This window comes from Talpa europaea, assembly GCF_964194135.1.
Source record: "Talpa europaea genome assembly, chromosome: 4".
NCBI lineage: Eukaryota > Metazoa > Chordata > Mammalia > Eulipotyphla > Talpidae > Talpa > Talpa europaea.
In genome coordinates, this window is record NC_140070.1 from 53,812,152 (window position 1) to 53,830,737 (window position 18,586).

The 18,586-nt window shown below is 46.9% G+C and overlaps 1 protein-coding gene across 1 annotated transcript; it reads left to right on the forward strand.

The window, feature by feature from the left end:
- Positions 1-8,828: 8,828 nt before the first annotated feature.
- Positions 8,829-10,421, forward strand: CHST2 (carbohydrate sulfotransferase 2; the record flags this gene model as incomplete). Its single annotated transcript, XM_084231778.1, has 1 exon — positions 8,829-10,421. One exon carries the CDS (start codon positions 8,829-8,831, stop codon positions 10,419-10,421), a length of 1,593 nt encoding a protein of 530 aa, XP_084087904.1.
- Positions 10,422-18,586: the final 8,165 nt, after the last annotated feature.

Consider the following 18,586-nt stretch of genomic DNA (forward strand, 5'->3'; position numbering starts at 1 on the left):
TACATTTTAAGCCAAAATCACATCCAACTTTTCAGCATGAAACTAAGCAGGATCTGAGCCAAGGTATAAAGAGTTGACATAAAACTTTGGGAATTCAGAACTCAGACACAGTCATAGAAGATAAAAGGGGAAGACCAGCTACAGAGCTGAGAAGAGGCAGAATGAAGCTATTTAGATTGAGAGCTACTTTGTCTCTCCCTGTTGGATTTTCTCTTTTGATTAACAAAATAATTTATGTATATATTGTACATTCCACTTCCTTACCCAACACACCATAGAAATTACCTGGGGAAGCCTAGAGGTCACCTGTGGAAATTGCTATGTTCCTGCATTGTACTTTGTTTCTAAGTCACAAAGATGGAGATAAAATTGCCTAGAATGGAATTTGCTTTTGCATGTGACTACATGTACCCTGAAACTCATGGCTGGCCCAAAGAACTCATCTTTCTTCAGAAAGAACTGATGTCACAATATGTTGTTACCATAATTAAACACAACCATGTTTTCTTTCTGTTAAATGCAAGCAAGGCAGCTATTTCTGTTGCTTTTGGTACATTCAGAAGTCAAGAGTGATGGCCTAGTTCTGGGAATTTGTGAGTATTATTTTACTTATTTGGGGTTATTAACAGCTCCAGTGGTTTCAGGTTGTGTTGTGTTGTCCACAAAGTTTCCAGCATCTGCCTGCTACTTGCGTGCCCTGGTGACTGCGGGGGCGGTGGAGGGTAGAGGCAGCTCTTTCTAATTTGCACTGCATAGGCTAGCAGCTGTTCTAAAAGAAGCCTCTACTAGCCACCTGAAAACTTATGCAACAGAAAAGGGAAGGGCAAAACCAGTCCTCCACCTGCACGACATGGAGCTATTTATTGCTGGTGTTTACCTGCCATTAAACACCAAAATGGCTGCTACTGCCCCCGCAAAGTCTAATGCACATAGGAGTCACTCAGGGATCTTGTTAAAATGCAGATCCTGCGTTTCAAGTATGCTCTCAGGGGACTGTGATTCAGCTGACCCACAGGCCACACTTTGGGTCTCAAGGCTCAGTGGACATCAAGGCCAACAAAATACAAAGGTCAAGTTCAGCCACGGTGGGCCCCAACTTCTCTGCTAACCGCTAAACCCTCCCCTCCATCTTTCTGCCCCTACAAAGCTCAAGCAGAACCCTCCCACCCTGAAAATAAAAACCCTCACCAAACCAAATCCCCAAATATCCTTACCACAAAAGGGATAAAGAAAAGATCACATCCTTATTTCTTGCAGACTCTGCCATTTTTAAACTTGCTTCATTTCTCCCTAAAAGGAAGAGGTCCTTCATCTGGGGTGTAGGCAGCAATTATTACTCACTGACCGTTCCATGCCATGCTGGGTGTTTACTTCTGCATTTCTTTGGCTTCTCCGAGCCATCTATGAGAGAGCAATTATCCCTTATTACAGACCGGAAACCAAGTCTCCAAGAGATTGCCTGTCTTGTCCAAGAACATAGAACTAGTAAGTAAGCTTGTATGGAATTACATCCACCACTGATTCCAAATTCTGTACATGAGCCACTACGTCTTGCTTCTAAATTTCAAGGAACTTAATTCTTTCTGAATTCAGAGTGCTAACCATTATACTATGGAACACATCTTCTTAATTTTTTCTGTCAATAAAGAGATGCTTTCTAACTGACAGCCTTTATCAGATGCTATGGTACCTGAGGTAGAGGTGACATGGAAGGCATGTGGGAATCACAATAGACATCCCTTTGTTTGTTTTAAACAGAATTCTATTACTGAAGAACCCCATGGATGTCCCACGGTGTGTCTCCTAATGTGACATTATTTCAGCGTCCTCATGACAGTTGATTTTGGTGACTGGTTGATTATTTGTAGAGCATTTCTGATCATGGACTAAAACCTCAGTGTCAGTTTCCCTAGGCTCTCAAATATGTTGTGCTTTAAAATACAATGAGGTCCAGCTCTCCTGACTGCTTAGGACCAGGAAGGAGACGAGCCAGTAGGTCTCCAGTGAAGTCATGGCCATCTCTCAGTGGATATGGGGCACCTGGCCTCTCAGCCCTCGGCTGCCAGGGGCCAGCCCTCCATGGAAAGAATGGGGCTGCTCCCAGGAGGGATCCTGTGAAGCTAATCCCCTGATTGAGGATGAGGGGCAGTGGTGGGCCACGGCACAAGCCACCTCTACCTCCAGCCCATGTGGTGTGTTCACAGCACCTGGGAATCTGAGAGGGGAAGTGGTGGGAAATGAAATGATTTTTCAAAATGCTTCAAGAGTACTTTCCAGCAGAGGCTAACACAAGACAGACTTTACTGCTGGTGGGAGATGTTTATCATGGAGATATAGGAAGGGATGATAGAAGCTGGGTCTCTTGTTTCCAGTCAATAGTTTCTCCAAGAAGCCTTTTCTTATTTATTTATTTATTTATTTATTTATTTATTTATTTATTTATGTTTGTTTGTTTGTTTGCTTGTTTGTTTATTTAAGAAGCCTTTTCCTAGAAGCCTTTTCTTATTTATTTATTTATTTATTTTGAAGCCTTTTCCTAGAAGTCATTCATCCCAACCAGCTCCTCCCTCCCCAACACTATAGTTGTGCTTAGTATAGATATAAGCACATAGTTCACTTTCTATAACAAATAGTTATTTTCTAAGGACCCACAGTAAATCAGCCAATAAATTCCACTGAGAACTAATATGTCAGGACTATGTAAGCTGTCACCATGGCAATTAGGAATTTGGGGTTGTAGCAGAAACTGGCTCTGATAAAGTTAATGGCAAGGGGGCAGAGATTTGCAGATGCATTTAGAGTAGCTAACAGATGGTAAAGAAAGACCAAAGAGTAGGCTTAAAATGGGCTGAGTTCCTTCTGAGAGGATAGTGGGTCACCACTTTAGATGACCCACTGTTGAGATGAGAGGGCAGAAACATAGTTTGCTGGCACATCGTAGGCACTCAACACAGATAGATTGAGTGAATGAGCAGAATTTCATCAGGGAGAGAGCACCTGATTTGCTGAGCTTGGGTCACATCTATGCACTTGGGAGGAGGAGGAGGCATGTGGCCGAATGCCCCACTTAAGTCACTGGTAATAGAAAGGAGAATGGACACTGGGCAGACAGAACCCAAGGTGATGCTCACTACAGGCAGTGGATTAAATGGGGGCTGGACTCAGATGGGGGAGGCTCGAGTCACAGCAGGGGACTGTCTCTTGGTCCAGTTAGCTCACCCCTATCTGCTGATGTCTGGGAGGAAAAAAATTGCAGGAAGAAACTCAAAGGGCTGCCAACCTTCAAGGCCAGAGAACAGGAAGTTATTAGCTGGGCAAGGTCTACAAGTGAAGATGCAGCAAGGCTGAGCCAGTCCAGATGGCATCTGGGGAGAGGAGCCGTGCCAAACAAAGACAACATCCACAGACACATTTGATAATCAGGCACGTACATTCTTGAAGAAGTGAACCTGAACACATTTGTCCCATGACAAACTTTCTGTGCTTCATAACAAATTGCTTTTTAAAGCCTAATGTTAAGGAAACCCTTTCAACTACCGTAAACCAGGCATCCAACCCCTGATGGGTAGGCAGGGATCTCTCTCTGGGCTCCAGCCCCAAGCCCTCTTGCTGTTCTTTTAACACAGCAACCTCATCTCTCTCGGGGCTTCTGCACTTGCTGTATCATCTGCACATAGTGCTCCCCCCTCGGTTTTCACTTGGTTGCTTCCTCATTCTTTGCAAGGGTCACCTCCCCAATTTAAAGTAGCTGCTTCTAGTCAATCTGTTGTATTTCTAATATAGCATTTCACATTTTCTAAAATAATCTTATCTGTAAATGTCTCCCACTCCAGAGTATAAACCCCACCTGGGTGGGGACTGGCCTGTTTCACTTCTGCTTCATGCAGACTGAGACCAGCACCTGGTACCTTGTAAGTGCTTAGGGAATGTTTACTGAGTCATCCATAGGTTTGTGGGATAACCTGATGTGGTAGTAGTGTACTGTCTTTTTTTCTTGCACTCAATTAGATTTGTCTTGCTGCTATTTTGAGTTTTGTATATATTAATTTTGAAAAGGATCTGTATTTTCTTCTGAAATCCCCCTCTAGTTACTGTCCTCTTATAATGAGTTGGAGTATCCTTTTTTTTTTTTTAATTCTCTGGAAGAGTCTGTATAAAGTAAAAAATTATATCCAGTCATTGAATGTTTGGTAGAACACTTTTTTTGATGCCCTTTGGGCCTGTAATTTTTCTTATGGGAAAGTTTTAAATGGCTGCTTCATTTCCTTAATAATTTATTAAAGACTATTGGGCTATTTCCTTTTGAGACGGTTATGGCAAGTTTTATTTCTTGAACTTGGACAATTTCATTTACATTTTTGAACTAAATTAAGTAAACTGGTTACTTCTGGAGGTTCTTGGGCTCTGTGATGAGTTCATGGATATGCATTATATTATTTAAAATCATGAAATAAAAAAGGGCTAATGACAACAGCATGTTTAAGATCAAGGATTGTGACTCATCCCTTTCTGTGCATTCAAGTTCCATTGAAAACTTCTGTTTGCTGAAAAGGAATGTTTGCTGAGAACAAGTGTCTGTACCTATCTTGGTGCCCCAGGACTGACGTTTCCCAAAAGTGAGCAGGTTCACTTGAATGGAAAAGTCCAGGCAACCTGCTTATGCCCAATGCAGACTATGGAAAGAGGTTCTGGAAGATCGCTCTGCCAAATCCCACAAGCTGGCATTGGGCCTACAGCACCTTCAAATTTGGGGGCTCCAATTTGTCCATGATTAGATAAAACCCACAGCACATTTCCAACAGCAGTTTCCTTTCCACATTATACGCAGCAAATAGACTGACACAGGAGCATCCTGGAAAAGACTGAATTGTCATCAACTCACCATCCAGCTAACTAAAGGACCACCCTGTGGTGTGACTGGTTATCTGCCAACAAACTATTATGTGATTTAACCTGTCTGGGGCATTACCATGCTTAAAATGATAAAGAGGATTAAAATGAGGACTTTCCAAACAAAGGTGGGGAGAAAGGCATTATAAAGTTTTTGAATGTCATTAGTTGCAACAAAGTTTAGAATTAATAGTGACATCATGAAAAGTGGTAAAATATTTGCAAGCAAAGGAGGGTGGAGATGCTAGAACCTGTAAATTTATGCCAGCTGAGCACTCACTGTGGGGGCGGCTGACAAATGGATTTACTATTTTGCCAACTCTACTGAAAGTGTTACAAAATTTCGACAAAATTACCTCTATGCAAACAATTGTTTAAAAAGTCTTTACATCAAATAACGATTCAAGGGCTTTCTGAGTGACCACTACAAAGCCAAAGACTAAATTGAAAATGTTAGAAATGATTTTTCTTGGAAGCATGCTGAATACTAGATTGAGATTTTCTTCCCTCCCTAATGCCTTCTCACTTCCATCAATCCTTTAACGCTCCAATGTAACTTGTTTTTGAGAAGTAAATGGTAGAGGGAAGAGGCCCAGGGTTATTTCACACAGCCTGTGAAGGGAGGTGGGTGGGCCCAGAAATGGAAAGATAGGAAGTCACTCAATGAAATGCTTCCAACCTTCATTTGTAAACTGGGATTAGAAAGGTCTGTCTGTCCCTACGCATTCCCAGAGGAAATGCTACTTGAGCTATTTGCTGAAAAAGCTGCCTGTAAAATTCAAGCTCTACTCTCCCTCCCACAAGGCGCACAAACTCTGTTCTAGAAACAGCTCATCTGGACACTTTATCAGAATCACAAGGGAAAAAATGAGCTGAACTCTACTCACAGTATTTTTGATTTTTCTGGAGAATAGGGCTAAGTCGAATTCTTTGAACATGTTTCTAAGCTCAAAACCCAAGTGAGCTAAGTTCCAAGAGTCCTTGCACTCAGGAGGTTCTGTAAGACTTACGGAAAAATAAAGCCGCAAACAGCAACATTTAAATTTAGAAGGATCCTCTGGCTGAGAGAGATTTCCGAAAATAGCACAGAGATAATTTTGTTGTTAGTTTGTCAAACTTCTAAAAACTCCATCAGGGGGCCAGGAGGCAACCAGACGTTTCCAGGAGCCCAGCGCTGTTTACTCGTGGCCCTGATTCTGGAGTGATTCAGCTGAGGCCTCAACTGGGGTTTCATTTTCTGTGCATCTAACACCCAATTACCTTTCAATTACTGGAGGCTATTATAATAGCCTCCCCCCACCCCTTTGACGGATAAAATTGTGGCTATGGCTTAGTCTTTGGAGGAGAGGAGAGGATGAGAGGGAGGAGACAAAAGTATTGAGAGAGAGTTCCTCACTTTCCAGTCTTTTCACTTTTTTTTTTTTTTTTTTTTTTTTTTCCTCAACCAGGTCTCCTCGGTGGCGCAGCGGGTTGAGGCGCTGCGCTGTGGAGCTGTCCGTATCCTCGCAGCACAGGTTTGATTCCCAGCCAGCCAGGAAGATACCCACATGGCGCGGCAGACCTCTCCTGTCTCGCCTGCTGCTCCCCTCAGCAGTGTATTTCTGTCCTTCTGCCTGTTCTGTTCCCCACTCTGTCTCTGGTGAATCCTGTCACCCTCCCATGCCTCCGGCCTGTACCTCAGTTCTTGTGTAAAAATAAAAATAAATCTTTAAAAAAAAAGTACTTAGGGCCTCCCTGATGACACAAGGGGTTAAACACTGCACTATGAAGCAATCCACAGCCTCTGCAGCACAAGTTCGATCCCTGGCCGGCCAGGGAGAAACCCACATGGCGAGGCAGACCTCTCTGTCTCTCCCGCTGCTCCCCTGAGCTGTGTAATTCGGTCGTCTGCCTGTTCTGTTCCCCGCTGTCTCTGGTGGATCCTCCCACCCCCCAGCATCTCTGGCCTGTGCCCCAGCTCTTGTATAAAAACATAAATAAATGTCTTTAAAAAAAAAAAAGTACTTAAACCAAACTCGACAATGACTTTCTACTTCCAACAAAAGTGTTTCCATTAAGTCACTAAATCGTCAAATCATCTGATTTCATCTTAAACCAAGAAGGTAAGTATTGAGATTTTACTGTCAATGACAACAGTAACTCGCGACCGCCATCACCCCAGTTCTGGAGGGCTCAGTCACACCCGAAGACACCTCATTACGAGCGTTGATGGGGAGAGCACATTCGCCCGGTATAAAACCGAAGCAGCCCCGTCCGTAGATTAAGTAAAGCGGGGGGCAGACGCCCCGCCAGCGCACGCTCCTCCGGAAAACTGTAGCGTCTTCTTTGACCCGGGGGTCAGAATGATTTATTACTTCCCTGGGCGCGAGAAGCCTCAGGCCAGCTGGGAGCGGCGAACCGGGAGTCGGAAGCCTGCAAGCGGCGCTCGGCGTCTTTGGAGCCGCGGCGCATCCCGGTTCCCGGGAGGACCGGGTGGTGCCGACCCCGGAGGGCGAGCCTAGGGGGCCGCCATGGGGGGATTTCTGCTTCAACTTTATCAAGAACTCTTTCCAAAATCTGCGCAGCTGAACCTGGCAGGGGCACGCAGAATCCAAGTTTCTGAGAGCTCAGGGGTCTGGAGCTGCCGAATCCCGGTCCGTACCCTGGTCCCCAGCGTGCTCCGAGCGCGCTTCGGACGAAGAGTTGCGGCCATCAGGGCGCGAACGGCGGCCCCGGCGGCGCCGCTGTAAAGCGGACCCCGCACCTCCAGCCCCCGGGCGGCGGCGGCCCGAGCCCCGCGCGGGAGGGGCGGGCGCGGGCCGGCGGAGGAGGAGGCTGGCGCGGCGAGGGGAGGAGCCGAGGCGACGGGCGGCGGCGCGCACCAACCCGGCGCGGGCTGGCAGGAGCCGCGCAGAGGCCGGCCCGAGCGCGCTGCAGCCGCCGGCGTAGGGGGGGTCGGGGAGCGGCATCCTCCCGGGCGCCGCTTTCGCACGGCGGTGGCGGCGGGGGCTTCCTCTGCCCCGATACCTCGTTGGCCATCGCCGCTGGCGCGGGGGGCGGGCGGGCCAGGGAACGCTGCGGACCGGGCGCCTGGGCCCAGAGCGGAGTGTGCCGGGTCTCTCCGAGCCGGTCGGAGGCGGCGGGGGCTGCCGGCTATGCCCGCCCGGGCATCCTCCGAGTGATGGAAAAAGAAGCTGTTGCCGCGGCCGCTGCAGCGGGGTCGTCCTGCGCCCGGTTGGCCGCCGCCAGAGAGATGGGGAGACTCGCGGCGCGGAGGCCCGGAGCGAGAGAGGCGGAGCTGCTTCGCCGGGAGCTGGGTCCCGTATGACCCCCTCCCCCCTAGCCTGCTTGGCCCCCTGCGCTCGGAAGGAAGCTGCGGTCCCGAGAGGGCGGAGGAGACGCCGCTGGACCGGGGCGCAGCGGGCTCCGCGGAGTGGAGAGCGGGGCCCCGGGCCGGGTGAAAGTTTCCCTTCCCGAACGCCAGGGCGCTCGCTGCCCGGAAACTCTGCGCAGGGCTTGGACTGCCGAGCCCATCGGCCCCCGCGGAGGCCCGGGGACCCCCGGCGGGAGAGAGCGCCCCAGAAGTCGAGGAACCAGTGACCGTCGGTCAGCAAGCCGGGCGGCGGGCTCTGGTGGTTCCGGGCGCGCCGGCGGCTGCGGGTGAGCGGGGGAGCCTGGCAGATCCAAGGGGGGGTGTTACTGGGTGGAGGAGGAGTCTGGGGAGGAGTCCGGGGTGGAGGATTGGGGTGCACCCGTTCACTCCGCTTTTTCTCGCAGGTCCTTCCCGGAGCCGCTGCCATGGGAGAGCCAGCCCTGGGCGCCGGGGACCAGCCGCCGCTGCTGCCGCGCCCGCCTCGGAGCTGCGGCCCCAGTCCCCGCGCCCGAAGCCGGCCCGCTGCGTCCCCCTCCCGGGCTGCAGGGCCGCCTCCGCCGCGCCGCCGGCCCGGGCTGAGCCAGTGATGAGCCGCAGCCCGCCGCGAGCCCTGCCCCCGGGCGCGCCCCCCCGGCTGCTCCCGGCCGCGCCCGCCGCCGCTCCGCGCGCCCTCCTCTCGCGGTGGCCCCGGCGCCCGGGCCGCCGCTGGCCCGCGTCGCCGCTCGGAATGAAGGTGTTCCGCAGGAAGGCGCTGGTTCTGTGCGCGGGCTACGCGCTGCTGCTGGTGCTCACCATGCTCAATCTCCTGGACTACAAGTGGCACAAGGAACCGCTGCAGCAGTGCAGCCCGGACGGGCCGCTGGGTGCCGCGGTGGAGGCGGCTGGGGGCGGCTGGGGGCGCCCGGGGCCTCCCCCAGCGGGTCCGCCCCGCGCGCACGCTCGCTTGGACCCCCGGACCCCATACCGCCCTCCCGTTGCCGCCGTCGGGGCGGCCAAAGCAGCAGCGGCGGGGTTGGCGGGGGCCGCAGCCCCGCCGCGCAATGGCACCGGAGGCGCAGCGGGCGGCGGGGACAAGCGTCAGTTGGTGTACGTGTTCACCACGTGGCGCTCGGGCTCGTCCTTCTTTGGGGAGCTCTTCAACCAGAACCCCGAGGTATTCTTCCTCTACGAGCCCGTGTGGCACGTGTGGCAGAAACTGTACCCGGGGGACGCCGTTTCCCTGCAAGGTGCGGCGCGGGACATGCTGAGCGCGCTCTATCGCTGCGACCTTTCCGTCTTCCAGTTGTACAGCCCCGCGGGCAGCGGGGGGCGCAACCTCACCACGCTGGGCATTTTTGGCGCGGCCACTAACAAGGTGGTGTGCTCCTTTCCTCTCTGCCCTGCCTACCGCAAGGAGGTCGTGGGGCTGGTGGACGACCGCGTGTGCAAGAAGTGCCCGCCGCAGCGCCTGGCGCGCTTTGAGGAGGAGTGCCGCAAGTACCGCACGCTGGTCATCAAGGGCGTGCGGGTCTTCGACGTGGCGGTGTTGGCGCCACTGCTACGAGACCCTACCCTGGACCTCAAGGTCATTCACTTGGTGCGCGACCCCCGTGCTGTGGCCAGCTCTCGCATCCGCTCGCGCCACGGTCTCATCCGTGAGAGCCTGCAAGTAGTGCGCAGCCGGGACCCTCGAGCCCACCGCATGCCCTTCTTGGAGGCCGCTGGTCATAAACTGGGCGCCAAGAAGGAGGGCGTGGGTGGCCCTGCAGACTATCATGCGCTCGGCGCCATGGAGGTCATCTGCAATAGCATGGCCAAGACCCTGCAGACGGCCCTGCAGCCCCCTGACTGGCTGCAAGGCCACTACCTGGTGGTGCGGTACGAGGACCTGGTGGGAGACCCAGTCAAGACCCTACGGAGGGTATACGACTTTGTGGGACTGCTGGTGAGCCCTGAAATGGAGCAGTTTGCCCTCAACATGACTAGTGGCTCCGGCTCCTCATCTAAACCTTTCGTGGTGTCGGCACGCAATGCCACGCAAGCCGCCAACGCCTGGCGGACCGCCCTTACCTTCCAGCAGATCAAACAGGTGGAGGAATTTTGCTACCAGCCCATGGCTGTGCTGGGCTACGAGCGGGTCAGCAGCCCAGAGGAGGTCAAAGACCTCAGCAAGACCCTGCTCCGGAAACCCCGGCTCTGAAGGGGGTAGGGTCCCAGGGGAAAACCTGACTTCCTGGGGAGACACTCGGAGGAAGAGTGTGCTGTGTTTAGACAAAAACAGCCCAGACCCAAGCTGAGGAAGCCCACATATTCTATCATAGATACATAATATAAATAACCACGCAGGCACTTGCCGTCAGTGTTTTGAGTCATTGAATTTCAAGGAACAGCCACAACACACATCTCAGAAAAGGCGAGACTTGAAAGTTCTGACCAGCTGCCCTTCCTCTCCTCGTTCTCTCGTCTCCTTCATCCCACTTCTTATCCTCTCCCCTACCAGCCTTCCACTGTGAAGTGGGATGTTGATTAAATCAAGATCCAGTAACCCAAATCTTGTTTACAAAATTTTCGTGGTTATCTGTGAACATGTAAAAGAGCAATTTGGATGTGGGGGGTGGGGTGGAGAGGGGAAAGCCCAGCTGCGAAAAGTCCCATTGGGCTGATAAAACAAGGAGGCAGTCTTCTAAAGTAGACTTGTGTAAAGAGCGAAGGCTATATGTGAGTATTAATAAAGAAGATAATAAATAATATTCTTTTTTATATTTGCCTCCATTACTTTGGATTTACCAGTGTTGCTTGGCCTGTGTAGTTTCAGTATCTGCTCTCCTCAAGGCCTTTTCCAGTCTGTTCTTAGAGAAAAAGCTAACATGGATGGGAGCAGCTTCTGACTCCTTGATAAGAACCTGGGAGTTGTTCTCTCACATGTAAATCACAGCCTGTCAGGTGCCCAGGAGTGGGAACCAACCTTCAGATTACAAAGGCAAAAGCTAAACAGGGAAGGGGAGGGAAAAAAAAATCACATACCACTTTCCTGTTCAAATTTGGGCAGGCAAAGGAAGAAGCAGCCCCTGGAGAATCTGAAGGCATTTGGTTTTTTGATTGTTACTAGGTAAAGGTGGGGAACCTTGAAGCAGAGACTAATGTTCTGGTCCGGAAGTTAGTTCAGAAAAAGAGTTTTTAAAAGACAGGCATGTCATTAAAAGTATGTAATTTAAAAAGTGATGAGAACACAAACTTCAAACTTCTGTGATTATATTGTTGGCAATGATAGCAACTTTCTGTTAGAAAAGTGTGTGTATGTATATGTATACATGTTTGCAGTGTTTTCCTGCGTCTGACACAGTGCAGGGAGGCATATGAAAAGGGAAGTTTTATCTGAGAACTAAAAAGGCACTCACAGACTTTTCCTCCTCACACTTCCCAGCCGAGTTAGTGCAAGAGAATGTGAATGTGAATGTGAATTCTCTGGTCTGCTTGGGATGCCCATGGGATATTTTTATTTACATTGCTTTACTTGATGGTGTTTTCTAAAAGTAAATTTACAAGAAATGATAACATGCTATGGACAGTAAAAGAGCTCCTTTTAGATATGAAAATGAGTTACTGGGGAAAGGAAACGAAAGTGATTGATGAGTTAGTGTTGGATGTTGAGATTTGGTGTTTTCCGGGGAGAAAAATCACAGCATTTTCCTGCGTGGGAATGGCATTGCTGCTGTCCTGAGCCCATTTGTAAGGAAGCAATCCTCAGAATGTCTGGGTACAGTAGGTCATGAAGCCTAAAAAGGAGCAAGAGACAGTGTAGTTACATATTACATTAAACACGGTACAAATAAATATCATGGCTTTATTTCACTGTAATTTATTGTGAGAGCTCTTAGGCCAACCTGTACAGGTTAAATGCTGAGGATTTTATCTTAGGGAAAAAAATGGAAAATAATATGTACCTGGGGAATATTTCAACACAAGATGTTTCGTAAGTATAATTTTAATTGCAATGTGAAATCTGCACTGTAAAGTATTCCAAAATAAAGAAGCACAGAGGTTAAAAAAAATGTATTTAGCAGTGGATTTTATAATATTCTAGAATGTTATTTCTTGATTTAATAAAATAGTTTTATGATATGTTGTTATTAAGTCAGGCTACAGCTATCGCACATTGATCAAGCTTTCTGTGATATTTTCATAATAGTGCCTCTGCTGAATTATCTTTAGCAGCAGAAGAATATTTGTAATAGTTTTAATTGAGACATACTTTAAAATTAAATGAGCAAAGTAAATATTAATATTGGATGACTATAGATGAAACAGGTTTAATAGGAATTGAGACATCATTAAAAAGCAACCACTCTGAATAAAATAACCATATAAAAACAAATTTCATGTGGCATTAAAAACAAATTTCTTGTAACATTAGAAGCAGCTTTTATCACTTAATCATAATAAAACTTATGCTTGGTTTTTGAATGAAGGCTTCTTAAGCAGTTGAATTCATTTTCTCAGTCTAAGAAAATGCATTCATTTTTGGAATGTATGCGTTCATTTTTTGCACAAAAATGAAATGTTTTGGATCCTGTATTTATAAAAAATTATTAATGCTGCGTACAGACCATCCATGGTCTCTGCTCTGATGAAATTTTTTAGCTAAACGCCAGCACATCTCTCCTAGCTGTCTTGGATGGGGTTTTCTGCTGGTAATTCCCTTGTTTTGTAGCAGCTGCATTCTCTCCACCCTGCCACTCCTGGGCTTTGTAATTTGAAAAGGTGAACGCTGGCTCCTGGAGATTTGCACCTTGCTGCATTCTAGGAAAGCGAGACAGGTGTTGTTCCCGCTAAAGGCCAAGACAGTCATCTCAGTGATATTCCACTTCTGCAGGTTTGGGGAGAGAAGCTTTTGTGTGTGTGTGTTAATAGGCTGCTGTCAGCCTCTGGTACAAATAGACCTAGGCCGCAACAAATTGCAACAGAACCTGTGGCCCTTTCTGAGGTTGCAAATGCAGAAGAGAATCACATTTTCCAATTTGGCAATATGTCCATCAGCAGAGGAGACATTCTTCAGAGCAGCTTATCAGAGTGACTTTTATTTTCTAATTCTGCCCCACTGATACAGCACACCTGATCCCCATCCCTCCCCCCACTTCCCCCCACCCCTCACTATGGAAAACCTTTGCTAATTAGAAAGCACTCTTTATCAAACGAGTCTACTCAGTGCGTTTTGTCAACAAGTCTGCTTTGGGAACAAGGCAGTGGCACAGGCTGTGTGCTTGAGTTTCAGTGCGCTCGGAGGCACTGAAAGGCTTCATTCAGACCGACCTGTGGGTACCTTGCCTGCCGACGCTGGGGCAAATCCTGTTCTATTTGGTGTCCAGTACATAGATAAATATTGGCTAAATAAAGGAAGGAGATATGAAACTATATATTAGCTATATATAGTTTGAAAGTGCTCAGAAGAGAAAGAGGGGAAGAATGTGTTACCTGTTTGGAAAAAGTGCCAGCTGGTCACTGTGTCAAGACTTACAGGGTACCGTGTAGAGACCGACATTTCCCTCTGATAAATTGCAAGCAAAAATTCAGAATTTCTATTTCTGAATGTGGAGAGGTAATAGTTTCCAAATGAGGAATTCAATTTTTATTTTTGTTTCCCCAACTGATTTAACAAAAATGAAGGCAAGGATCAGAACATGCTTCCAGAACAAATGGTGGTCTGGTGCCTAAAAGAGGACTATAAAAGTTTACACAATCAGTGTGAGATATATATATATAATATATATATAATTATTACTACTATTACTATTTATTTTGGGTGCTGTGTCTGCGCAGGTTGAAAGACCAAGAAGTGCATTTCACCCTGGCATCGAAATAGTTCCTTCCAGAAGGTTGTCTTATTTTGGGTGCTGAATGAGACAATAGCTGCCCACTCCCTTGCATTCCCTGCCTGGCCATGGTCGAGTTCATCCAAGGCTTCTGTTGCACACAATAAAGTTGTGGATAGATTATGTTGTTGGCTTGAAATTAATATGAAGCTGAGTGAGGCCGCTAAATTAATATTCTCTGGGTCTGAGCAATGAAATAAACATCATGTTTAGAACTTATCTAGAGATGAATTCAGAAGACCAATAGGGAAATAAAAATGCTGACTGAACCTTACCTGTAGTTGTGAAAAAGGAGGAGTGTCACTTTGCCACCTTCCCCCAACTTTCTTCCCTGCTGATGCAAAATACGCTTGTGCATCAGCACACACAATTAAGTTTCTGCATTGTTTTAAGGTCTGAAAAAGAGAATGTTTTAATATAAGCTAACGGGTATGTGGGAGGGACATTTTTGCTCTTGGGCCTCTGGAGAGCTGGTGGTCAGTTACTTGATCAGAACCTGTGACAGTCTTGTGTCAGTATCCAATGTGGACAGGAAGAAAATGACATCGCAATTTGGTGAATGGTTTGAGGTATTGGATGGAATGTCCTGAGGTAAATGCACAGTTTACCCCTTTTGTCACTTACCTTGAGAAGAGTCCTTTCAAATCTGTCACAGCTGAGACAGTAATCTGTTCCCACACTTTTCGTCCTTTCTGGGCATCCCAGCTGCTACATTTGCAGTTCAAGTACAAGCCACTGGGCTGCTTGGGTACAAGCTCCAATACAAGTGTTTAATAATTGAAATTACAGGGCTTGACTTTTATTACATCTGATGCAATTCTGCATACCCTTAATCAAATTATGCTACGGAAATTGTTAAATTCTGCATAACACATTAAGTTTATAGAATAGGAAACTTTATGAACCAGTGTTTGGAGGTGTATTGTTTATAAACTTAAAGGAGGCTTGAAGAAGCAGGAGCTTGCTGTGCACTTGGCAGAATGACAAAGGATGACCTAGACCAAAGCTTAATTTTGGGTTGAACCAGTGACTTGTAATAAGATGTCGAAAGTGTTTCAGGGTGCTTAAACTTTTAGGTTTGTGACAATCACCCTGGTAAGTGAATGCCAGTGAAATGGTCACTGTCATCAACAACTACACAAGGAACCAATCAGGGATGGCTCCTATCCAGTCTCTAGAGAGGGCTCGGTAGAAACTCACCTGGAAGCAGTTAGTCCTCTAGATAGGACCAGCTTCATAATTTGCAGGACTCTGTGCAAGATGAAAATACAGGAATCCTTGTCAAAAAATTACTAACTTTTCAGTTTGGTAACTACATGGAATTAAGCCTCAGAGTATGGGCCCCACAAACTGTGCAGGTTGAATGCTGTGAAACTGTCCTGTGTTCAGACGCAGAGTCTGAAATGCCCAGCACCACGTAAGAGTAAGTAATGGAGACCTGCAAGTTCCTGCAAAATGGGTGCAAAGGTGTGAGTTACTGTGTTTAACTGTAATTAAAACAAAGACAAGTGCACTTAGGTGTACAAGTGACAGAATTGTCAGGATGTGCGTGCACACAGGACAACCCTTGGTAACAGCAGAAGTGATCGACAATGAGACGCAGCCCACCACGAGCCCTGCCCCCTGGCGCAAACCTCCCACAGCTCCCCAATCCCCAGGCTGCTCCCGTGCCGTGCCTGCTACCGCATCATGGGTTGAACTTAAGAACACTCTGGACTGACCCTGCTTAGGACTGAGACCCCTGTGCTATTGCTGGCATCCCTACAAGACAGTTCAGATGTCTCCCATGAGGATGGAGAGTTTGATTTCCTTATCCTTAGTATGTGGACACTGGCAAGTTCTGCTAATTATAATGTTTCCTTCCTTCTGAATCTACTGTGGGGACCCTCAACTTACTTCATGTGTAATAGGAAGGGAAAGTCTATATTTGGGGAAACAGAAAGTCCAGTCACAATAAACATGAAGAATAAAGGTGCAAGATGTGCTAAGCCAACTGGTCTACTTCATCATTATGGAAACATAGTCAGTTTAGTTTATTTTTATTATAGGTGTGGTACATCCTATTTCCCACTGAGTAACAGTGCTCCACCTCTCTACCTGTCTCCCTCCTTCCTTTTTTTTTTTTTCTACTTTATGAATTCTTTATATTATCGAAGATCCTGGATCATTCTGTCCCCTAGTTTTCCTTACTGCCTTGTGTGTAAATCTGTCACTGTGTATCCCTGCAGTTTGGAATTCTACCCTTCCACCCCCCATATATGTTACTCCCTCTATTAGGTTCCCTTTCAGGAGGGAAGAGACTGGCTTCTAGTGGTGTAAGCCTATCACCCCAATACTGGAGCACTGTGTCTTGCATGCAGGTCTTTACTGAGTGGCACAATAATAGATGTAACCCCAAAACCAGAACAAAGAGATAGAGGAATATGCACTTTATCAAAGAGGCTTAAGCTCTAGTTTGTAAAATCCTAGTGTGCCAAGGTGTCCTGAATTTCATGTGTGGCAGGCAGAAGCTATAAAAGCAAGGCAAATTAATAAGGATGAAAAGGAATACCAAACAATGCCCTCAGAAGGCCTCAAAGGTGGTATTTCCATAGTAAAGTTTAAAACAGAGAAACAATAAATTAGAACCTCCAAAAGAAAGATACCAACTGGATTACAGTTAAAAAAAAAAAAAGGTACAATTTCTTAAGGACCCAATTGGAAAATGTGTTACTATAATGAAGGCGAAGGCTATGTATTTGTCTTTGACAAGTGGAACTCACCTTTTCAGGGACTGGAGGTCTAAATATTACATTTCCATTTTCAGTTGTCCCAGTTACTCTGGCAACTTATTCTCTCTCTAGGACTGAACTAGCTCCTGGGAGGAATGAAAATATTTGATGTTCTCACATAGGGGCTCAGTATGGTTAGATGAACAAGGGTATTATGTTATTCCTTTATAAAAGAAAAATAGAAACACATTTTTCTTTCTGAAATAATGGCACTCACATCCACAGTTTTGAGCCCTGTTATTTAATCAGCCCTACTTGCTGGTGAGACCAGCGTTCTTCCCAGGACGTGAGTTCCGAGTACTCTCTGTGTAGGTTGTCTTTGCTGCACATAGCTTTTCATTTATAGTTTCACATTTCTCAAGTGCCCTCCGCATGTCTTGTGTTCCATATGACTTTCTCCCTCTATTTTCATTTCATTTTTAAATGCCCTAAGTGGCAATACTGATGATGGCGTTAATAACAATATATCACCATGATTTACCCTTTGTAGATCATTCTTTATGTCCCAGTCACTGTACAAAGCACTGTAATATGTACAATTCCATTTGGTTCTCATAAAAATCCTATGGAATAGATATTATTATTGTCCTCATTTTACAGAAGGGAAATATAGATTTTGATGGGTCATTTTCTTCAGGTCACGAAGTTAGTAAGTGATAAAAACTTTCTTTTTGCTAGATACATCAGAGATCATTTAAGGGATATTATTTTTTTCATTTAAAGGATACTGATATAATAGCAGATCTTTTTGTCCTAGCCAAATGCTGTCTGAGAAATGCTTTCTGGGCAAAGCATCCTTAATGCTCAAGGTATTATGCCTTTAGTCAGAGAACAGGTGTTATCAGTGTCTTTAGAGATGAATTCCAGTGCAGTGGAAAGAAAAAAGGTAATTGTTGGTTTAAATGCTGTTGGTCACAATTCCTCTTAGAATGACCTTTGTTTAACAAAACATGAAGTAGGCTATTTTGGTGGTGGGAAGAAGCCCTGGGTGACTCCTGAATAGGAAATTTGGGATTTAGGAAAGAGAAAGGAGAGGGGAAGAGATGAAGGGAGGAATAACAGGGAATCAGTAATGTCAGAACATACTGACAGCCCAGGAGGGGACCCTAGAGTGATACTCCCCAGAAGAGAAGCGTCAGGAGCGACAGGAAGAGCAGATGTTTAGCTGGAGCCTCCTGCCCTCCTGAGCTGCTGTGTAGGCCCCTTGTTGTCCCAAACCTCTACTAAAGGGTGCTGTGTGACTGCTTTAAGTGAATGGTGCTTGGCAGGTTAAAGGATCAGAGTAGTGCCAACAGGATGTCCTGGGGCAAAAACAAACAAACAAACAAAAAACCACAGAAAGCATAATGCAAAGAGATGATTGCAAATTCAGTTGAACCAGAAACCCTGAACTAGAGTTGACCCATGGAAGAGTTGGCTTACTCCATGGCCCTCTGGGTATGTTTGGGAAAGAGAGGATTTTCTCAATTATTAGTTGGAGCTTCTAGGCAATCTTATTTGTAATGCAAAAGATGAGGTAACCTGAGTAGCTCAAGTTGGAGGGGCTGTCCAGGAGGCTGATACTTGCCTTGTAACTCTAAGGCTACAGTGGGCAGGTGGAGGCTTAGCAAAGTTAGGAAATGTTGACAGGTTATAGGCGTGGTAGAATCAGTTCAGTCATGTACCAGGATGGAAGCTGGTGCAGAAAGACTGAAAGATGTCTTCTGTCCCTAGTTAGAGGAAGA